This window comes from Botryllus schlosseri, chromosome 9 (assembly GCF_051294905.1).
Source record: "Botryllus schlosseri isolate E-star chromosome 9, Bs_hap1, whole genome shotgun sequence".
NCBI classification, from domain to species: domain Eukaryota; kingdom Metazoa; phylum Chordata; class Ascidiacea; order Stolidobranchia; family Styelidae; genus Botryllus; species Botryllus schlosseri.
This window is the reverse complement of record NC_137244.1, coordinates 12,733,478-12,758,713: the sequence shown is the minus strand read 5'-3', so window position 1 is coordinate 12,758,713 and position 25,236 is coordinate 12,733,478. Positions and strand designations below refer to the sequence as shown.

General features: G+C 39.8%; 1 protein-coding gene across 2 annotated transcripts in view; it reads right to left on the bottom strand.

Moving 5' to 3' along the window:
- The window catches only part of LOC145447212 (uncharacterized), an 85,513-nt gene extending 60,668 nt beyond the window's left edge, over positions 1-24,845 (bottom strand). The window contains exon 1 of one of the 2 annotated variants that reach the window (XM_080325630.1): positions 24,175-24,845. In XM_080325630.1, the coding sequence (XP_080181756.1) occupies positions 24,175-24,247 (73 nt within the window). In that variant the 5' untranslated portion in view covers positions 24,248-24,845. The remainder of the gene's footprint in view (positions 1-24,174) is intronic. The other variant, XM_080325629.1, reaches the window with a different exon arrangement.
- Positions 24,846-25,236: the final 391 nt, after the last annotated feature.

Genomic DNA, 25,236 nt, shown 5'->3' with positions numbered 1-25,236 from the left:
CTCCCTCGGCCCATATGATCAGATTAACCGGTAGAATTGATGAAGGGAGTGTCTTCGAAAATTCAGGGCAAGTTATAAATGATACTGCATTTTCGGGTGGGCCAAATGTTGGTCACTTTGCTTCATGCTATTATTTCTTTACCTCCCATCAGGGTTGTAGGTATAGTGGTAATATACTGGAATCGCCCAAAGACACAAATTTGCTACGTGAGAAGCAGACGATTCCAGTTGGTATTTCTATATGGGGTGCATCATTTTCCTCCGCTGTTCGCATCTGTACTCTGGGACTCAGATTGCAGAGGACACGTCTATTTTATAATCGAAAAATGTAGTCACATTGAATCGCGCAAAGCGCGATGAAAATTTCAAGATCAATTAAACCTCGGAAAAATTATTTAATCTCTCAAAGGTTTGGGAGTCAATTCGTAACTTCACTTTTCATGTAGACGGCCGACTGCCACTTACTAATTGAATTACGGGTACACAAATTTCCTTTTACGGCCGGCTGGAAGTTATAGGTTCATTAAAAAACCTACTTCTCAATTTCGGTGCAATATATGCTACGATCCTACCGAAAGGAAGTGTTACTAGCTATTATTACATTCGCCACCACCTATCTCAGTCGAAATGGATTTTCGGCACTTTTGCACACAAAATCGGCACTCAAATCGGCAATTTTCAAGACACGACCACGTATTTCAGGAAATGCAGCTGCGGAATTCTTTTTGAAATAATATCATTCTACCCAATTTCTACATAAGTAGTATGATTTTATTTCCAACAAAAGTCCTTTTGATGAGGTTTTAACATTGGACTACAGTTAATATTTGCACAAGACATAGACAAATGACGGTTGCACGATAATGAAGTTAAATTTGGACTAAAACATGTGTGTGTATGAGCGGGGGTTCGTGGGGTCCGAAAGGGGTCCGCGAAGACAAAAAGGTTGAGAAACACTGCTCTAGTGGTAAGCGTCGTGAAACTTGAACAGATAAACCTTAGTTCAAATCCAGCAAAGGTACCTTTTGATATGAAATTGGCGCGAAATTCAAAAAAATGTAGATGGGCATCGGGCGTGACATGGGCGTGGCATTAATGATGACTTAATTCTATCTGATTGGTGCAAAAAGTTGACCAAACATCACTACTCCGACGTCTGTCGGACTCGAACCCGCAACCTATTGATGCTGCAACTGTGGATGTGGAGCATACCACCATTATTGCTATTTAATTACGTCAATTTACAATGCACAAATTGACTACAAACTGAAAACTGCTCATGATTAGGGCTGGGTACAATGATTCGAGTACTCGAATCTGAATCGAGTATTAATTTCAATGATTCGAGTCGAGTAGTAAAAGAAAAAAAATTCGAGTAGTGAAATCATATGATCCTCGTCACTGAAAGTTAATTTATCAACGAGAATTATAGTTTCGATGCTAATTTTCACTGTTGAAGCATTGAAACCTTGGTTGACCGTATCGTAGCATACGAAACATATAGTATACAAAGCTACGAACGTTACTGGAACGTTACTTCGAAGTCATGATCATCCCACAACATTGTCACCAAGTGCAATGTAATCGGTATGGCCGAAAAAATACCAAAGTATCTTTAATTTGATGGATAACAGGCATCATGTTCTCTGTGGTTGCATAAAAGGTACATATTGGAACTTTGACATATTACATTCTGTTATGACGTCATAATGAGTGATACTCGAATACTCCACTCGACTCGAAGTAGCCTATATACGTGATTCAGAATCGAATCACCCAGGTACTCGATTTTGCCCAGCCCTACTCATGATATGCTATTTGGCGGTCCGAGTACCCCAGATTAAGAATTACTGATTAATAACCTGTCTAGAGACTGACCCGTTTTCGTGTTCAGAACGGCATTATTTATATGCGATTTAATCGCGTCTGGCAAACGAGGTCTCTACTAGTCTCTACTTGTTGTTAGTGAATTTTCGTTTTACAAACAGTTCTGATCTTTGAACAGCTTCTTGGAGGTACAGAACTTCAATATACAATTGAATAGTATATTCATATTGAAATGAACTCGAATATTTTCGGCTGACAGGCGTCAGGGGTAATCGTCAGCCACTAGTAGAGAATTCAAAAGAACAGCATATATCAACAATCGTAACACAAAATATGACGTCACCAGCACGAAATGTCGAATATACGAGAGCGTTCAATCTACTATTTTTAGATGATACACGAAGTCTTTTTGGTGACACAGCCTTTGGCTGGTGTATTTTGATAAAAGTCGACTCCAAGGCACACAAATGAAAGTGTGAGCGACCCTATCCAATATGTAAAATCTGTCGTCTCGATAATTTTTCGCACAGGTGGGATTATCCAACAAGTGTTTGCCAATTGCAGAATTTATGGCCTTTGATTGTTCCGCATCAATCTTGAACGGATGAGTTAATGGTGAGCTTTTTACCGAGCGTGTTCTAATGAATCTAGGGACATGCTCATTTATGCGTTCCTGCAAGCGCTTTGAAGTTCTTCCCACGTAGCCACAGTCACAGTGACACTTAAATTCGCAAACTACATTGCTTTGTTGAAGTGCGGGAAGCACGTCTTTACGTGTTGCAGGGAGCCGTTGCGTGGTCGTGAAAATCACATTGGTCATCACTGTGTCGTAACACTTATTGACCGCTGAAATCAATTGCTTTTCAAAGCAGGTGGAAATAGGCCCTATCCAAGGTAGATGGACGTAAACATCATTGGTTGGTCGTTCGGTAGGCTCATGTTGACTTTTCTGTATTGAATTGCGTTACTTTCCTCTCTATGCCGCGGTTGATGACATGTTCGGGGTAACCGTTATCAAGTAAGATTTTGCGGATATCGTCAAGTGCTGAGTTCTGACCTTATCAGTTATTCCTAACCATGCAATTTGAATTCCGCAGCATGGTACTGTTATATCCTAACGCGGTTAGTATCGCCTCGGGGCGGTTCAGGAGCTCAGGCAGCGGAGACGTCATTGTGCCATTGCTATCGAGCACTGTATTCTTTAATACGTATTATAGAACGATCCCACTCATTGATGTATGTATCATAAAAATAGGTCTATAAAAATAGAAGACTTTTTAGCTGCATTATCTGCGATCAGGACTAAGCTTCGCTTGCTGAATCCAATACTGGGTGTAGAATTGCTCTATCCCTTCAATGCAATGAAATGCCACTCGAGGCAAGGCACCTTTATGTATGCCTGAAATACCGATTGAATCTACTGCACCCACGGCAACATCCAAACCATAACTTAACTGAGAACAGCTGGAAAGATATGTAGCCTACACTAGGGTTGTTCAAAAATAACTTTTCTTAAAAATTTTACTTGCTTCATGATAAAATTGTCAGGTTGCCTAAAAAAAAACGCCACACCCAATTTTGATCAATTCCGACCTGTAAAAGCCGTGCAATCTTAAATGAAAGTTCGACCGTTTTTGAAATGATAGTATTTACGGTGGCAGATTTCGACACTTCGGTATGACCATTGACCATTGACCAAACATGGTGTTCCAGACATATCCGAAGCGAAAGTGATGCTTATTTCACGGATTTACATCTTGATAAAGACCTGTGATAGAGTTTGGATCAGGGTGTGGGGAAACTTTTTAGCTCGAGGGCCACATTCAACATTTGGATACCTTCGCGGGCCGCACTATATAAAATTGGTACAGGCCTACTAAGCCCAAAATCAATATTGTTATTTTACTATATAGTGGCCGACGATATGGAATTGATATATATTGTATTTATATGTTTAAAACAACCCAGATTGACGAGCATTTATAAGTTAGTCGTCAACATTGTCAAAATTAAGGATGAAAGTAGGTTGTCCCCATTCTTAAAACTAGATGTAAATTAGAGTCTGTGATCTGTGATCAATTTGAGTCTGTACGGATCAACAGCGAACTGTTCATAGATTTGCTGATTGTACTTTTGGTTTAAATCCTAGACACACAATGCTGACAGCATCATAACCATTACCTTTCCTAAGTGTTGGGGGCTTACCTAGGCTCCTCCTCGCCACCTCATCCGCGCAAGCGGTGTCTTACAAAAAGCCTAGAGGTGGGCCGTGTCATAAGTCGGCAGTTACGGAAAATAATAAAGAATATCGGCCCGGTGTAAATGACAGTAGTAGTCGACAAACACCATGAATACTACAAAAAAGCCACCAATGGGTGCGGGTTCGAGTCCGACCGAGGTCGACTTCCGAATTCCGATACCTAATTGCTGGAGGTTTACCTAGGCTCCTCCTCGTCACCTCATCCGCGTCAGCGGTGTCTTACAAAAGCCTAGAGTTGGGCCGTGCTATAAGTCAGCAGTTACGGAAAATCTGAAAAATATCGGCCTGGTGTAAATGACCATAGTAGTCGACAAACACCCTGAATACCCCAAAACAAACAAACAAACCACAAAAAAGCCATGTACGGACGGGCATGCCAAAAGAAAAAAACGTGAGGGCCATCGGCCGAAATTCCGAGAATATTTGGAGCAATGAACGTGTTCCATGCTGCAAAATTAATACGCCGCAGAATATACTTAAAATTTGTGACTCGGCCCGCCAACGAATTTTCAGCTTTCCATTCGGCTCACGGGGAAAAATAATTGCCCGCCTCTGTGATAGATGCGATGGTGTTTGATGCATATAAATGTAACATAGTATGTGCTTTTGTGCTAACAGTCATAATCATGACGTGGAGTGCTATCGCATGGCGCTTACAGTCTGAATATGTTTTAAAGTAGCCCTTCTACTTCGAGATGCTATCTGCTCTTGAAGGCTTCTGTTTCTTGTCACAATCTAAGATTTCACACACTGTGGTCTAGAACCACGCAAAATTTATTGAATATTGCTATTCAGTCATGTCGATTTACAACGCTCAAATTGATTATATACAAACGGAATACGGCTGATAACTGCCATTTGCGGGGTCGTATACCCAGAGGTGGTCAGTAACGAAGTACTTCTACTTTTTTGAAGTACTCAAGAAGTTTTCCATTACTTCTAATCGATAAGTAACTAAGTAACTAATCGATACTTTTACTTCATAACATTTTGTGATTAACTTAGGCTACTGTTCGCTATTTACAGTTTGTGAAGTAGAAGTATTATGATCTTCCAATGAGAGCAGGAATGATGCGGGAAAATTTAGAGACTTTTTTTTTGCGGAGTACCAACAGTAACTTAACTATCACAAAAGTTGGGGAAAGTTCAAAAGTTTCGTCGTGCTTCGCACGAAATAGATATTGGGTGACAGGTATGTTTTCGCGAAAGTGTCGGTCAGTATCATTTAGGTAGCAGGTCCCTTTCATACCATATTGTCGCCCTATGACATGTTTCATCACAGACAATATGGCTCAGAACAATATTTGGAACTATCTAATCGTATTCTAACATTCTAGCTGCACAGCGAGTGTTCAAATAGGGGAATATTAGTGGGCCTATTCGACATTTTAGCGTTAGGCCGTTGAGTGTTGAAACTGTATTTACCAAATACATGAAATATATTACCCATTTTAAATAATGTAGGTCTATTTCTCTTTATGCCAGATATCACTACAGAAATGTCTTCAAATTAATCTGAGTTCTTTTATACGGAGCGCATGCACGTAAAAGTTTAAAATTACGAAGTAAAATTAAATGTAAATGAAATTTTACGGGCTACCATATTGTTGTTTCACGCAACCATTATCGCGGAAATCGGCAATGCCGTTTCTGATAGGCTACAACTCCGTATTGCTTTTCGTCTTGACTACGATCCTTATAATACGGCAGAGGGCACAATTCTATAACATTATCTGAAATGGAGCTCGTATGTGAAAAAAGTCAAGTGCCGATTCTACAAAGCAAAATTATCATTTGCATTCTACGATGCAGTATAATTCGTATGTGTGGAAACTTTGTACTGAGTTGCATGAACCCACTCTCTGTACCGTCAAAAGGGCTCAGTTTTCGGATTTTGACAGCTCATGAGAGCGCATTTACGACTGCTTCACGCAACTGCTTACTTCGGCTACTTGCAAACTTGAGTAGATTTGAGCGTCGCTATTTCTACCTATACTTGAGTATCTTTCTGAAGTACTAGTAGTAGGATGAGCTGGGTTATAGACGCACCAATCAAATTTCGCCACGTCGCCCCAATTGCCACGCCTATATGACGCCCATTGCCACGCCTATAGGACCCACATTGCCACGCCTATAGGACCCCCATTGCCACGTCACCACCACACCTATAGCACACCCATTGCCACATCATCAGCCACGCCCATTGCCACATCATCAGCCACGCCCATTGCCACATCAGCAGTCACACCCATTGCCACATCATCTGCTACGTCATCAGCCACGCCCATTTCCACATCATCCGCCTATATAACGCCCATTGCTACATCATCATGATTATGCGTACTGAGCTGTTTTTGAGAATATGAATTCTCGCGTAATACACTAAACGTTGAACTAGATTTCATAACGTCATCACAGAGGAATCAGCCAACTATCTTGATCTAGGTTGTAGGTTCGAACCCTGTAGTCACCGCATTTCATACGATTCAGCGCTTTTCATGTCTCGTAACACTTTACTCAGTCTCATTGAAATAGCATTGTATAGTGTACGACAGGGGTCGGAAACCTTTTGCTACTCGCGGGCCATATTTCGGGTGTACAACTTTTTGGCGGGCCGGAATTTTTCTTAGTACTATATTTTACGCTCACTTCGGTATATTATCCTGCATTGCTGCAATCTCAATCATACCAATCAGGAGACACATGTATTTACGCTTCAACAACACAGAATAAATGTGACAATTGACGCAGCTTGCTTTGTGAAAGGTTTTCAACTTCTGATAACAAGTCAGATAAAACAAGAATCAGTCCCTATTCAAAATGGACGTCCGAAATACGTGATCTTAGCTTGCTCTTCGTGAATTTCATTTTTCAAAACTATTGTTCACATGCGTACGTGCTTCCAAAAATCGATGCAATTTCTTTTGCATTGTTGGTCAAGCTGGGATAAAGACCAATTTCAAGAACGTTCTCTTCGGCAAAGTCATGCAGCGATATGCTCTTTGTATGAAATATGTCATTCAATTCAACTGCATCGCATTTCAGAAAGGCCCATTTGAAATTTTCAGGCAATGGTATTGGCGTCCACATTAAACGGAGTACTGAATACTCAGAATTCATTTTGTAGAGAAGGAATGTCGGAAAAGCGGGTGAATATTCAGTAGTTAAATTACGTATCACAGTTACAAATGTAGTGTTGGTACTAGGTTTTCTCTCCTCCAGTATAGGAAAGTGAGCATAATTTTCTTTGTACTGTTGACATTTCCAGAGACACAGATTTGTTTTGAATGCGCCTCAACATCTCATGTATTTGGTTGTTTCCCCTCTGAAGTTGCAAATGCAATTTGTTCAGATGTGACGTTAAATGTACCAGGAAAGCAAGATGAGATACCCATTTTCGATTACCAGATTATGAGTCGGCGATATTTGTGTTTTCGAAGAAAGTTGCTATTTCATTTCTCAGTTCATATACACTCGTGTAAGCATAGCTGCTCGACTTAATGGGCAAACATGACAGATATAGGCCTACATGACATCGCCATATTGATTCTCTGCTTCTAGTAATATCTGGCGTAACTGATTCAGTTACTGAGACAAAAATCATATTGACAGTTTTCACCATTGTGGCCAAAACACTATTCAGGTTTGTTGTCTTGGCACACAATGCCTTCTGGAAAATTAAACTATAGATTGGCTAACTAACATACGGAGGCTAGTTATCTATAATTGAACAGTTTGAGATCCCGTCATTGCGTCTGAGATGTTCCAAGCGTTTTTGAAGCAAAGGAAGGACACCTTTATTGTCACACCCCATTAGAGTGGTAAACCCTTTAAAAAGTATGGAACACCTTCGGTTGCGAGATACACCCGATTGATAAGCACTGATCCAGTCTAGTCTATCTCCATCTCCTACTTCAACCACCTTCGTTTTATGGCGTAACAATAGACTAATACGATGTAAGCTACTATTATATCAGGGGTCACCAACACGCGGCCCGCGACGTGATTTGAGATTTCGGAATAAAGCTAAGAAAACATTTTGAAATTCTGAAATTGACCTGAAATGGCCCAAACACTTCCAATACCGAGATGCCTAGAATTCTGCTTAGGGAAGTGGTTTCAAAACTGAGGGTACGTCCCCCATATGGGAGCGTGAAAGCACCTGAAGGGGCCGTGGAGCTGCGTTCAACTAAAATTTTTTTGCGCTTGGCGCGATTTTCCTCGAATTCATAGTTATAGCTAGTGCTCTGTGTAGAATCCGGAATTCATATTATAGAATTCCCTCGTCAACATTCATAACCTTCCATACCATCAAACTATCCGTTCGGATAGCCAGCATTATGGATGCATTTTGTGATATGGCGATAAGGGGGCGCGAAATTTTTCAGTATCATATAGGGGGGCATATCAGTTTGAGAACCACTGGCTTAGGGCTTACCCACAAGATTAAGCTTCAAGTGGGGATGGTCTTATAGCTAGTTACGTATCTCGCTAGTCCCAAAAAGCGTTTCTAGGTATCGTGCACAGCTCGCAGTTTAAAATAAAATGAAATTGATGACAGTGATACTTTGTTGTATTTTTATTACTTTAATAAAATATTACTTTTTTGTGGTCACTATACCCATTGCCTATGTTAGGTAGAACAGCGTTGTACTGACCTAGAGTTTCAAAACGTGGTTGCCCACTTTATGTCGATATGGAATTTATGCGGCCCGCGGCTGCTACGAAATTTGAAAAGTGGCCCGCGACCCATTTTGAGTTGGCGACCCCTGTATTATATCGTAGCAATGCCGCATTTTTTTCATGCAGTGCTGCACTGCAGATTGAAACTCATTATGAAACTGCGGGCCGTATTCTTGTGATAACTAATTATTATGTCGCGGGCCGGACGATTTCGCTTGGCGGGCCGGATCCGGCCCGCGGGCCGTAGGTTGCCGACCCTTGGTGTACGAGCTCATTTTATTCACATAAATGCGAAAACTATGATGTCTATGCAAGGCTATATTCTCCGGATAATATTATTATGTGTATTTAGGACTTTATATCTTCGCGGATAATATGAGCTCTCAGATAACACGTTTCTGTGAATGTGAATTTGAATTCAATTGATTTATGTGCGTATTTATATCTGCAATAACACTTCGCTAACGGAAACCAGTTATTGTCATGATAACCAAAAACTATGATGTCTATGCAAGGCTATATTCGCCAGATATTATTATTTTGTGTATTTAGGACTTTGTATTTTCACGGATAATATGAACAACGCTGAACTAGGTGTGGTTTTATGATGATATATCAAAATTCTACACATCGTCACTAATTAATTAATATAAAATGCGATTTTGAGCGCTGCGACTTGATAATATCAATCCCTACGCTTCTGATGCATGATTTTTCGTGATAAGGACCTTGGTAACATTCAGAGTCTGCAACGATTGTTTGGATATACATTATAGCAATACCCCACTAAACTATAGGCGGTTATATTACTCTATTGGTCAGAGATAACTCATCCGTCCATATTTTTAAACTTGATTTTATGTATACAAGTTACGGTCTCTGCAGGCTCGACATTTTACGACTTATTTTCATTAGACGCAGGCAAGCGATTCTCAAGTTCGGAGCTACGGTCGAGTATAAGGATAATTTAATCAGCACTAAAACGCCAACGGACTAGCCGCAGGAGAACAATTCTCGGCGTTATAATTAAACAAACTTTTCGCTGCAGGTACGCGATTCCTAACTCGCAGTTACGGAGCAAAAGTCGATATTGCTTTGTGATGATTTTGATGTTGTTCCATACCGATTGGGAAGATAGCACACGTAATTTCGTAACTAACTACATAATTCCTAGTAACGTAGTAAGACGCATAACGGAATTTACGCAAAATTGGTATTGCTTTGCGATAATTTTGATCACTATGTTTTGATAATGACTTGCTTCCAAGAAATAAATAACATTCATTATGCGTTAGATCAGGGCCGGCCAACTCGTGGCCCGCGAGAAGGTTTTGAGTGGCCCGCGAGGTAATTTCCGAAATTTCTAATATCATCAAAAATGGATTGCACAGATTGTGAACTTGCAAGGCCAACCAAAAATTTGATTAGTCTGGCCGCAACACTTGAGATGTGATGACTGAAATATCAGTTCCGACGCATTGACATATCCATCAGCCATTCACATATTGGTATATCTTCGTACACTACAATAAAGCAGAATAATTTGCGATAGATTTATCGAAGGTAAAAATTTTCTACAAGCTTGGTGCAACATGTTCTCACTCGATTTCTTGTTTTTAATATTGTTGCCCTTTTGTGAAAATGGAAGAACACCTAATGTATCAGATTGAGTCTAACTATATTCGTGATTACGAGACAAAGTGTCGTTCAACACATGCGACATTGCGTTTGCGCTCGCAGTAAGACCGTCGACTATGAAACCTAGGCACGAAATGATTGACGCATGTTGGTCGCATCTTTCGATATCGATAAAATGTCCATGCGCCGAATAGCCCAGTCCTCGCAAACTGAGCCCAGCGATATACAACAGGCCCGCAATATAGTCAAGTGACAATATTATTGACCTATGAACTTCAAAATATTTTCGCGCTTCGCGCGGCTGGTGGCCCGCGCAATAATTCGTCAACCGAATGTAGCCCGTTGGCTGAAAAGGTTGGCCAGCCCTGCGTTAGATGATACTTTTCCTTGATATTCTATCATGTGTATTTAGGACTAATGCGACATCACTAAGTTTACGACAGGTCTGATTTGAACACACTAATTTTACGTATCACACCACACACTGCGCAAGCCTTCAAAGTTGATAAGTAAACAAGTATTTGCACTGCATCAGAATACTAAAGTAGCTTTTCGCGTATATGTACCTAATACTAAAGTGTTTATGATTTCAGATTGCTTCAACTTCATGACATTTTCAGTTTCACGAATCATCGAATCACGAATTTGAGACAATAGTACTTCGATTATCACGACGAAGGAAATTAAGAACAACGTAGTATTTCGAAGTGGTATGTTCACCAATCACTAAATGACAAAAAATATCACACTGTGCAAACAACTCGGTTAGGTAAACGATACAGTTACAAATCGGATGTATTCTTGATGTACAGATGACAGCCTGATGATGTAAAGCTCAACCACTCCAGTGTGTTTATTGCAAAGTATTTGACACAAACAAAATATTGAACGAAGACCTACACCACGTTTTCATTACCAAGCGAGTGAAAATTGTTTTCTACTGGGTGGATATGATTTGCATTTAGAAAAAACGACCTACACCGATTAAGCAACGCTGTTTAACATCATAACCCGTCAAGTGAGTGAAATTTCATTAGGGTTCGGTTTAGTGAGTTAATTGCTAGGGATTCAATTACATACAATTAAGGTATTTTAGTGACTGAGTATTGTGATGGCATTTACTTTAGCGAACGACAACGGAAAAATTTCCGATTTCTTTGTCGGTGTATGTGTTACACAAATAATTCTAGTACACCTAACTATAGGACACATTTGGTAAACATTGTACAAAGTGTTTCTTTGTGATGGTAACGACTTTCAGTGGCTTGGTTTCATGTCGGCAATTATTATTTGAGGGTTCAAGAACAATTCCAATCAATACTACAAATGAACAACAATGCAAAACACGTTTAGCGAATTACAGTGTAGCAAGTACTTCCTTGATATTACGAGTGTTGTGTACTAGACACTTCTAGTTGAATTGGATGCGTCTAGCAAACATATCCCAATTTACTTTTGTAATGATCAAAGTCTTAGAGTGTAACCTCGCGATATTTTACATTTAGCACGTTCCATAGAAAGTGTGAACGGAGTAGAGTATTAATCGTGTAATTGGGATAATGCTTTGATATCAAAGAGATATTTTCACACTGTGCAATGTTTTCAATTATCTGTTTCGAATTCCGATAGTAACCACATTGATGTTAAATCCTCACTCTCGGTCATTGTAAGTGAATCCTAATCATCGCAACAGTCGGTATGGAAATAGAACGCATGCATACTTTCAGATAGGCGACACTAACAAGTTTATTACATCCGTGAAATACTCAGAAACGTCGATTCGTGATTGTGTTAGCTTGATTCATCCTCTATACCCGTGGACACAAAGATATCTTAACTTTGGTTACAGCTCATTCGAAACGAATTGTCGCGTGCAATCTAAAAATGCCCAAGTCGAAGACGAATGATTTGATTTTAATCAACTAAAAAGTTCTTTATTTTGACGTTGGGTTTAATACAATTTGTATGACTATAACGAACCCGATTCCAAAAGTGAAATGTTACTTTGAACAAAAAGTTTGACGACTTGGAGTCTGATATTGATAGATGTGTAGAGTAATATGACTAGTTTATAAAATCTCGGTAATGTTTTTTGTCATGTCTGTTTTATCATCAAACAAATATGTGATTTGTTTCAAGTCTTACTATTCGATGTCTTACTATTCGATATTAACTCTCGCAGTTGGTATAAAAAACGAAAGTTCATTGAAATAGAATACTCACGAGTTCAATAATATTCTGTATCGATGAATGTGAATAATACGACAGCTTGATGCAGTTTTGTGGTTAACTCAAGTCAGTGATCATGTTTGCGTTGATTTCGAGAATGAACATGACGGGGTAGCTGATAATTTAGTTAATGTGGTAATAACTATGTCGTAAAGAGTTGCTGACATTCAACTATCTTTTACGGTGTAATATACGGATTCACTTGTGGTAATTTAATTCCCAGTCCCTGATCGGACGCGTATTCAAATCTCGTATACTCAAAATATAATATGTTTATGTCAAGTCGTATATGCACCGATTAGTAAATACTTTGTCTTACATAATAGTAACGAGCTTTAACGGTTTCGCACCGGCGTGTCTATTTTTCGACATGCCGGTACGAGAGAAGGGTGCCGTAATTGAAACCATGATATATTACATATTAATCGTGCTAGGTCGTTGTTGTTCATTTCTGTGAATAGATATTGTTCGTACAAGTTCATTGATACCTTGTTATTTGATATTTATTATATCGAAGACGTCAAAATCGTATATCAAACACCGTGGATAATTATGTTGCAAAATGCACTGTGTCGGCAATTCGCGCGTCATTGACCACAATCAGATAACATTCTGTATGTTTCGTTCTAGCCGCCTTCGGGCATAGTTGTTTCATTATGTCAATAGCTAGTGTCCATACAAGTCCACACATATCTTCATATCTGATATTAGTTACATCTAAGCTGATCAAAAGCTATGTGATAGGCCGCGTGACAAAAATATCCGCCGAAGCATCATTTCGCAGACACGCGCGTTCCTCGTACCCGCCATATACACTGTCGTTTAGTTGGTTTTATTCGTCATAACCAGCTGTAGTTTGTTGCTATGAATAGCGATTGTCAGTTTCTGTTTATATTGTGCTAAAGCAACGATACTAGTTAGTTCTATACCGCTCAAGGTTTCATTTGAAAACCGGGAAGCGAATTCCGTCAGACTACCGTACCAGCCTCAAGCACATGGCTGAATACCCGTCACATAACGTGAAATATATCGTGTTCTAATAGGCATACACCTTCATAGATTGTGTCTGTGAATTGTTGTTGTCTATATGATTCTAAATAACGGCTAATGGTAAAGTATAATTCGGAATACATACAATATTACTCAGCGATTATACCTACGCAAAAGCGTGCGTCTGGGTATACAAAGAGCTGTCGTACATCGATATATATCTTACGTTGTAGTAATGATAAGCATTTGCAGTAAATCATTATGGTAAGGACTGTAAATATCCGTCTACGAACACTAAAATGACTAATATAGGGTCACAACAGTTAGAGTTATAAGCCCTCGAAGTTACCATACGCGCGCGCGAATGACGCGCTATGACTCACTCTCTCTGCGGTCTGCCGCGAGCTGACTAAAACGGTCGGCATTGTTTTGATTAGAAATTAGCGCCTGCTAGACGTAGACCGTCGACTCAGGGCTCTCTAGAACGATGAATTCTGAGCATATACAATACACCAGACTGTATGGTCGTCGAATACCTATACTAAGGTTCATAAGGTCCGCAATTTAGCATTTCTGTTTCCAACCAACGTTTTCACGGCTTGCTCTTGATATAAGTGGCCAGACACAGAGCTCGAAATGATTTGAGTGGCGCAATCGGATCCGCGTTGAAATTCTGAATCGAACGCTACCTTGTTTACCGGGCTCCAATCCCATTAAGGCACAGATTTTCGATTTTGAAAATTGAAGTAAAATTTTTCGAAAATTGCAGCCGTTGCCATTCGGTTAAAGTTGAACAAAAAGATCGGTCATACGCGTACGGTCAGGATGGATTATTCAAGTTTGCAAGTTGTAGTGATATATTCAAGCCAAAATCGGATTTATGACTTGTGAATGTTGTTTCTGAATAAGTCCTTTGCGTGTGGTCAGATATTGAAACGTCGGGATGTACTAGCGCTTTCATTTCCATAAACTCAGTTGCAACAAAAATAATTATAGACCAATGATAAAGTTGTAAGTTTCCACGTTCTGTTCACATTCCTAATATTTTTGATATAAGACATTACCATGTATACAGACTTTGAATAATATTATCCTGATGTCAAGGCGGTAAATTAACATATTCGGATACAATTCACCTTCACTTGTAGCGCGAGTGAGATTTCGAGTTGGTAAATTAACACATTGATTGAATATTATCATGATTCTCATGACGCAACTAAAGTCAATCCTATTCTAGAAGCGTGAAAACTTATAGCGACTGTGTGGAAATCGAAAACGGAGCTGAAAGTTTGTCAAGTCAAGTAATATTCAGTTTCAAAAAGATTAAACTCCTAAAAAGATTAGAGTTATACCGACAATTGACAATTTGTTGGTATTCAAGACGCCGCTGTTGTGGTTCTGTTATTCGTTACCCTTGTCAGTGATCGTATGATTTTACAATTATTTCACACCTATTTGAGTCTGCGGTAACCTCACAAAGGATTAGGGTTAGGACGGAAATGAGTGACAATTTGTTGCTATTCAAGTTACCCACACTGGCGGTTCTGTTATTCGTTACTTATTAAATCTTACCAGCGAAATCAAGTTCTGTGACAAACTGATTACTAAAATTTCACCGCGTGAGCGATCGGTATGTCTGTAACACCAAGTAACTAAAAATGGTTATGCCCGAGACATTATCTTGTCAGCGATGGCGGGATTTGCAATCTATTTTACACTTTTTTGAAGTGTTAATTTACGAGCGCGGTTATTGTTGGTCGCTTTTCGTGTCGCTGCTGAATACTGAATACTGCTGAATGTAATAGCACTGACTGGACTAGTGTAATAATCGATATTACGATAGTTCAGTATACTGTAGTACAAAACATCCAGCTGCACGGGAAACAATTCAGCGCGCAAGATGCCAGAGTCATTTGTCACACGAAATATAGGTCGCGCGCGCTCGAAAACAAATCCTCTTGCACAACAGGCGCGTTTCTGAATTTCCTGTTTTGCGAAACGGACGCTTTTAGTGTGTCACACAGGTCAAAATGCAGCCGCGAACATCTGTTTTTCAAAATCAGCTTGCACGAAGCGCGCTTTAGTGAATTTCCTGTTTCTGCTGATTTATTATATTTTGCGAAACGATATCGGCCGCTTTTAGCGTGTCACACAGGTCAAAATGCAGTGTTTGTGACTCCAAATCAGACATGGGGTGATTACTTTATGAATGTAATCGATTGCGATTACGATTACGATTACGATTACAGCAAAATCAGGAAGTAGTCGATTACGATTACGATTACATTGGAAAAGTAATCACGATTACTCACGATTACATTTGTTTTGCTTCTTAGGGCTGTAATCCTAAATGATATAATGGAAGACAATACAAGGATTGCGATGAAAAGGCTTAATGAGATATCAACTCTCTTCATACATCATGCACCATTTGTTGATTACGTCATAATATACCAATTGCCCAACTTTGTAGTGGATGATTTATCGCATCAAACAATTTGCATTATTGCCAGGTCTTTACCTGCCGCACCCCAAGTTCCTTAATAGGGTGGGGAGTGTGCTCGAAGGGTACTCAAAAGTATTTTCGAGAGTTTAATTAATTCTTGAAAATGTTCTTTGCGATTCAAATGTCACTAGTACAGGGGTCACCAACGCGGACCAAATGAGTTGCCCGCGGTCGCTGTAGCGGTGGCGGCTTTTGGGTTGGGCGAGGTGGGCAGTCGCCCGCCCCCCCCCCCCCCCGGTCGAAGGGCCCCCCTATTTGGATTATGTGCTTTTTTCAAGGATAATAACGAATAAACATGGAAATCCGTGTAAAGCAAGAAAAGGATTCCGTACAGATGTGTCAATCATCATCAAATCTCTGCATTTGTTAGAAAATTTCCATTTCCCGATAACCATCACGTCTCTGCATGTGGTAGAATGACTTAGTTTTGATGTAGTATATCATTGCACACATGGAAAAATAGACATTGGCGAATCCAACACCTGGCCAAACCTTGCCGTGGTGAAAGATAGAAAGTTGCCCCCCCATAAGTTACGGATAGATACTTATGCGTGGCCCTCGGTAAGTCTCGCCCGCCCGCCCCCCTCCCGGCGAGTGAGCGTTTTTTGTTCTTTGTAAGGGGCGGAAACCCGGCCCAGTGCTATGATTGTCTTACTCTAAGTGAAGAAATCCAACTGAACACGGATAAACGGCAGGAGTAAGTGGTAACCCGTCGGTCGTCGCAATAATCAGTACACACTACACAAGAAGTAGCTTCTTGTTTCAAAACGGTTGGTGACCCCTGCTCCTGTAGATAGCTGGGTTTGAAATGCATACATCTTCCCCTCAAGAAAAAACATTCATAGGCTATTTTATGGGAACAGGCATTTCGGAGCCGGTCATTACCGCGCCACGATCCCACAACACACCAAAAGACATATGCAGTTTCGGCCAACACGCAACTCCATGGGATTAGATTAGGGTTGCCATACATCCGGAATTTCCCGGACATGTCCGGAATTTCACTGAAAAATCTGCGTCCGGGAGGAATTTCTAGAATATGCCTAAATGTCCGGAATTTTGAAGGCTTGAAGCAGGCTCAATAGTTTTTCGTAAATCAACATAAACAATATTATTTTCAAGCAGATTTATGCTATTCAAAATTGTTTTTCGCGCCGCGCGCGAGGTAATGCGACGTATAATGATATTAGTATGGGCACCAGGTACCACCTTCTCCAAAAATGCAATCAAAAGTAATATAATAACCATCATTTACTGAAATAAGTCTGATTGTAATCGCAATTATAAGCTAACGGTATATTCCTAGAGTTGATTAAGGCCGTTTGGATGCTTCAATCACAGACAGTGGTACCAAATCTTGGGGTCGTCCGCCTTTATCAGGGGATCGCGATTATGTTGGACGTAATCAGCTTCCTAGGTCGTGAGTAAGTTTGGGCAAGCTGAATTTTTTTAGTAATTAGCTTATCAAGTTTTGAACTTTGCCACGAAACATTTTCAAGTGGGAAAAGATGTCGCGACCATAAAAGGTTGAAAATCACCGGATGTGCAGCCTGCTGGTTCATTTTATAGTAGCCTAATATATGGAAGAATCAATATTATTGACAGAATTCATACATAAAATTTAACAGCCAAATGGACATAGTAAGTGCCCAACAAGTTACGTCGACTACCCTATGGTGGGCCCAAGATCAGTGCTTTTTTTAGCGGAAGGGGGGTGGAGAAAAAAGGTTGTTTCGAACCTGATAACACATATACGGATAGCCCAACGACCTAACAGTATAGCGGGGCTGTCAAACACAATCTTGACAGGCCAGACAAGGCCCGCCAGATGATTTCATCCGGCCCGTGGAGGAATCTATTGCAGACCCTAGTAAGTAGCAATCACCAGAGCTCACATTATAGATGGCCCAATTCATTACCTATGTTCCACTGCTGTCCTGTTTAGTGTATACAGTCGATGGGCAATGCTTTGCTAGTGTGACGTCATATTGACGGTCAATGAGTGTCACCTCATTTTAAAATCCGCTAGTGGGCGCTAAAGAGTGTCCGGAATTGGCTTCACCAAAATATGGTAACCCTAGATTAGATACCAAAAAAACTTAGGCTATATGTCCATTGTCAATTGCCGCGCTCGGTGGGCGTGACTAATAACTCCTGTCCTTCCAATCTGGGCCCACAATGCAAATGTCACCCGGCGCATCCACAAAGGAATAAAGCCATGACAATTTTTGTGTGCGTCTCACAAAAGATATTCTTTTAGTCTGCTACGTTTGGGCGAGTAAAATATCTATTTATTATACAACAGACTGGAGGTCGCGAATTAACAACATACAATAAAGTAATTATAACAACATGCCAGATGCTGTGATTATGAATTACGTGCCCCAACTCTATAGATAAATCCGACTCTCGGGGCTGAGAGAGGTTATAAATGAATAGTAATATAATGCAATTACCAATATTATTGACGAAATTCATTTTTGAAAATTGACCAACGGTTGTACAGGGGGACGAATTGCTGTTTTGGTTGAATTGCTGATTCTAGCTACAACCCACGCTTACATGTCAGGCTATATAAGCCGATGGTTATGGCGGCAGGTCCAAATGCTAAGTAACGAACTGTGAAATAACGATTGACGCCCGTTTCAAGTAGTTATATGAGAATAAGATATAGTGAACATAAAAATTCTGCCTTCAACTTAATACATATACTGCGAGCTGCTGTTACGAGAAACGGCTAATCACGGCTCGGTTATGATAAATATCAGCAGCTGTTTATTTGTAATGCTTCGTTGGGGAAACTGCAATGTTTTATTCGACGAGCACAAAATTCCGAATCTTCGTCAGGTGCACGTGCGTACGTAGCAGAGTTGGATCAATTACATCATTTCAGTTCAATTACAATTACAATTACAATTACTTTCATGCATGTTTCAATTACATTACAATTACAATTACTCCATGCTAAAAATATCAAATTACAATTACAATTACAATTACTCCTTGCACGCTTCAATTACATTACAATTACAATTACAATTGCTGCTGTTGAACATGTAATTGAATAATCATAAATTCAACCGTGCTCCTTGACAACCGTAGCGTCGTAATTAACAACAATTCAAGTATTCATGTTTCATTCATGATACGCAAATACCCGGTAATTAATAAAAGAAAAACGTTTTCGAACTATTCCAGTATGCAGTATGTCGTTGAAAAAAGTATTATAATCATGCACGGGTTGGATTTGCGTATATAGTATATAATTAAAGAAATAATATTATTTTTATCGAGGGACGTAGAAATTAGGATGAGTGGTGGAAACAAAACCGTGCTTTGTCAGATAAGACGTTATATAATATCCGGTGGTCTGGTTAGTTAGCCAGACGAAGTAACGATGCAGCATCGTGATCTGAAATCGTATTGTAGATTGCCAACCCACGGATAGATGCGCAAGATGTGAGTCACGGATGAATGCACCGACAAACGTACTGCAGAGCCGGCTAAAAGCAGCAAACTATGTAGTCCTAGAGCTGGCGATTCAAGCGTCTAAATTTGATGCATCTGGTCTTTATCGTAAGCTATTGATGCACTAATTCCGAAAATACAAATTAAAATCTCGTCAGGGCAATGTAACTGCTCCAAAATAGCCGTTTAAAGCCGACTGTTCTGAAAAGTGAGAGCGTCGCAGCAGCATGACCACAACAATGACCAATTACTCCCAGCGATTGTTCAGAACAATGCCGATTCCCAGACTTTCACGACTATTTTGGGATGGTACCATTGCCTGGAAATATACTTTTATTGCGGAATCAGTGCGACACTAGCTTTCGATTAGGACCATACATATCAAATTTCGACGCTTGGATCGTCAGCTATGGGACTATCAATTCTGCTGCTTTTAGCCGGCTCAGCAGTTCGCTTCTCGGCGTATTCAATCGTGAGTCACGTGTTGCGAATCCATTCGTTGGTTAGTAATCTAATAATTGTATACAATGGCAGCCGAGGCCAGCATAGCGGTATAAATAAAAAACTTCGCCCGCAAGGGCGCAGTCAAGGGCTTCCTCGAATGGATCCACCAAATTCCTTGTCGACATTTAAAGAGAATGCATTATAAGTCAATTATTTTATGTTGTGCTTGTCAGGTCTCAATAGCAATTTAATGTAATTGAAATTGTAATTAAGCAAAATTTTTGTCAAATTACAATTACAATTACAATTACACAAAATAAAAATGCTTCAATTACAATTACATTACAATTACATTGAAATATGTAATTAATTACATTCAATTACATTACAAATTACAATTGATCCAACTCTGGTACGTAGGCCTCCTGCTCGCCAAGCAGCAACGGTAAACTGTGTTTAACCAAGCAAAACCAAACATCAATACATAAGTTACTATTTGAAACTATATAGGCAGAGTGGTGATCAATATCCTGCTGCGAGGTAGGGGCTTCTGTAGTGTATTGATAACCTGATATACACCACGGGAGGTGTTCTTACAATCACACTACAAAGTCCATCGCATGTCTGTTTACTATGTGTGGATACTTCTTACGCAATGATGAGCGGAGCTCATACTTATGACGTAATAATGAGTCAGTGGCGTTTGAAAACAGATGTTTGTGCTATCGCTAACGTGGTATATTCTCTCATTCTTGTTCACGAATATTCAGTTTATGTCATAGTCCTTGTACAAACAAAAAGTAATCGTTCTTTCATGAAAAAATCGATTAGATATGGGAAGTAGTCGATTACGATTACGATTACTTCGGATTTTTTTCGAATGTAATCGATTGCGATTACGATTACTTCAAAATGCTGTAATCGTCGTAATGTTTTATATTAGCACATCACGAGCTGTATATTCCACTACTTTGGTGCAGCGGGACTGTTTAAATGGATAATCTCATCCAAAGTAATTAGCATATATACATCGGAACATTTCCACACATCAAAAATAGAATATCCTTTGAGAGGTTGGTCAAGTTGCGAAAGTATGGAAAAAGTATCAAATATGGTATGGCAGAATGTTGCTATGGTATGGAAAATTGTCAAGTATGTTATGGAACGATTGGGCTGGTATGGAGTATGGAAGATTCTCATTCCATTCCATACCATACCATGCCCTGGTGACAAGTATGCTTTTGTGTTTGAGTGAAAAAGAATTATTTAGAGTAGTGGCAGTTTGTGACCAACGAATGCAAATTGATCATGATATTACAATATACGCTTTCGTCAACATAACGACTTGGCGCAGTGGAAACACTTTCACGTTCTTCAATAACTCGATTCCTGAAACTTCTTGCTTGTGTGAGTTACAGCTGGCGCGCAAAGGTCAGCAACGTTTTTAATATGGTTACACCTTCTAGTTGCTTTGGTATAAAGAAAATCATTCGATAACTCGTCACCTCTCGTTAGTCAAGTAAATTGTTTTGTGCGTTAGATTTGTGGAACGTAAGTCGAATACATACTCTTTTGTAGAAGTAACTAGATTACTGTGATGACATTGGTAAGTCTCTCAAGCAGTGACCATGGTTTTGATTTTGAAAGATGTCGCGATGTCGGTATAATGTTTTCAAAAAGTCAAACTCGGACGGTTATCATGAATGTGTAGGACTTACGATAAACATATATTGTACATATACAACTTTATTACGAGAACTATGATATTTCTGTAAGTACTATAGTTGTGTGTTGGATTATTTGAATATTTAGATGCGTGACCATTCCTGTAAATAAAGTTCTTTTGATACCAAAACAGTTTGTAGAGCAGACCTGGGCAAAGTGCGGCCCGCGAAGCTATTCTGTGCGGCCCGCGAAAGGTTGCTTGGAATTCAAAACATAAAACTTGCTTTTTGAACGACTAACCATAGGCTGTATCAATTGAACAGGAAATTCGTTTACTTTGAAGCCTGCTCAGCAATATGCCACGAATACGCTGCATACATACCTGGCATGCGAAATCCAGATTCAAAATAAAGGCAATGTGGCAAAGTATGAGTAGCAATTGAAGTCACAAGAAATCACTTTTTCCATATAGTATAGTTCAAACCTTGTTGTAGACATTGTCACAATGCGCACTATACAGTATGCGTTTCAATTTAATTTGTGACGTGATATGTTTTCAAATCCCTAATTCGCAAAACAAGTCAATCAGTGCTCGCGATTACTATATGACTCATCATATCAATTACCCATAAAGGATTAACGGGCATGCCAAAAAAGAAAGAAACCGAATACTGAAATTCAAAGATGGTTTAGGATTAGAATTTAAAGTACTAAATATTCGCATACTGGAGTCAGCGGTAAAACCCATCACTTCAGTTTTTGCCGATCATGTCGCCAAGATTACGGATTTTAATTAAAGTCGGTCTTATGAAAGAAGCACGAAACACTCGGTCAAGGGAGGCCGAAGTTCCGAAAAACTGCAAGCTTCGCTCAAACTGCAAACTGCTCGGAAGGCAGCGACCAAGAAAATAAGCTTTGTACTAATGCATATATGCATTTCAGTGCAGTGGTACTCGAACTGGGAGACGTGAAAGCATCAGAAGGGTGGCGCGAAGCCGAAGTTTATTGATAATTTTTTTCGCGCTCCGCGCGATATACTCCAGCTTATAGTTGTTGCTCTCTGTATTGTCCGACTTTGATATTTCACAATTCTCTCATCAACAGCCATAATCTTCCACACCATCAAACCATAGGCTATGATCAAACTACCCGTTGAGATTGCTAGCTTTCTGATAGCACTTATTAATATTTTGTTATGCCATTATAAGGGGGCTGCCAAATCTTTCGATACCACTATTTTAGAGTCTTAATAGAAGAACGTGGATATGGGTTTAAAGAGAGCTAAAATGTATCATGTTTAACATTGTTTCGAATCATGACATCTGATAGATATTTTTTTACTTAACCGTCACTTTCTCATTACCGAATATCAACTAATTCACTGAGCTGCATTTATTAACAATGTAATTTAAAAATAAAATTATAATACGCAGGAGAGCATAGCTAGATTTTTTCACTCGGCCCGCCAACGCATTTATTTTTCTCATTGGGCCCGCGGAGGAAAATAATTGCCCATCCCTGCTCCATACGTATACTTTGGAGTTCGCAATGCGGCTCCGACATCAATAAAGGTTGGGAAACACTGGTTTAGAGCACTGAATATTTGTATACTGGAGTCAGGAGTAAACCCGCCATTTTAGTTTGTGCCGAGCAGGGTGCCGAGATTCAGAATTCTAATTAAATTCGATCTCATGAAAAAAACACGAAGATAGACCCTCGGTTAAGGGAGGGAGAATTTCAGAAGAACTGCGAGCTTCGCTAAACATCAAGGCTATTTCACCAAGCTGCACACTGCTCTGAAGGCAGCGACCATAGACAAGAAGCTTTGTACCATCCGAAATGCATTTTATTGCAGGGGTTCTCAAACTGGGGGGGGGGGGCGTGAAAGTATCTGAAGGGGGCGCGAAGAAGCAGTGAAATACAAAAAACTTCGTGCTTGGCGCGATCCACCCCCAGCCAATGGTTGTTGCTCTGTGTATTTTCCGACTTTGATATTTGAGAATCGTCTCAGCAACAGCCATAAACATTCCATGAAATAAAACTGTCCAATGAGATTGCTAGCATTCTGATTTCTCTCTTTAATAACATTTTGTGATATCACGATAATGGGAGCGAGTCAAAAAAGATTCAGAATCACTGTTTTAGTGTCTTAATAGAAGAAATGTATCATGTTTACCATTATTTCAAATCATGACGGCAAATAGATATTTTTTTAACAAACCGTCCCTTTCTCATTACCTAACATCAAAACATTCCCTGAGCGGCATTTATCAACAATGTAGTGCAGAAATAAAACTAAAATGCGCTAAAGAATATAGATAAAAAAAAATCACTCGGCCCGCCAACGTATTTTCTACTTCTTATTTGGCCCGCGGAGAAAAATAATTGCCCACCCCTGCTCTAGGAAGTCAATGTGATAGACATAGCCACGTGAACGGAACTTTGACTACATAAATATACTCACCGGAAGCATTTGAGATTGCAAATGACAGGATTACGATCAACAGATCTGCAACGAATAGATGCATCCAATGCATATTCTTCTAACTTTCAAAGAGTATTCTGTAATACAGGGTGGTCTAATTCTGTGAACAAGTATGTGTATACCAATGAATGTCCTAATACGTTATACAGACAGGGGTGCAAACAAAAAGATGAAAGTGTTTTGTGCTTGAATTATCGTTGGGCATTGAGTCGCTGTTTTGTCAACATCTTTCGATTATAGCGTAGGCCTGACAAGAAACCAGACTGGTAATTATATAAAATTGAATGAGCAATCTAACATTTTTACCCCTTCAATCACCCCCTTCATTCTTCCCGCCGTTTTGTCTATGAAAATCAACCCAGGTTGCAATATCGCCCACTTTGTGAACCACAGTACTAAAGAAAACAAAAAAAGAACGGATAATATATATATATATATATATATATAATAACAGTTGACAACTTCAATGGTGTTCTACTGAAACGGGGTCTAACGCTGTAGTTCTAAGCCTTTGGCTAAGAACGTCGTATATAGTGCGATGAAACTGACATATGGAAAACTATGCGGCCCGAAACTCCACAGATGAACTCCGTAACCCGCTACATAAATTACGTTGAATGTAACAGACCAGCAGTGTTAACCAATGCTCTGGAGCCGGAGCCGGAGCCCCGGAGCCGTGCCGGAGCTCTACATAAAATTCAGCCGGAGCCGGAGCCGGAGCTGGAGCCAGACATGGGGTGATTACTTCATGAATGTAATCGATTGCGATTACGATTACTTCTGAATCACGCGATTACGATTACGATTACGATTACAGCAAAATCGGGAAGTAGTCGATTACGATTACGATTACATTTGAAAAGTAATCACGATTACTCACGATTACATTTATTTTGCATCGTAGTAGTTATATTGGAAGACAATACATGGATTGCGCTGGAAAGGACCAATGATATAACAACTGTCTTTAAAAACGACGGGACATTTCGTTGTTACGTCATAATGTACCCATAGCCCATTTTATAGAGGACGGTTTATCGC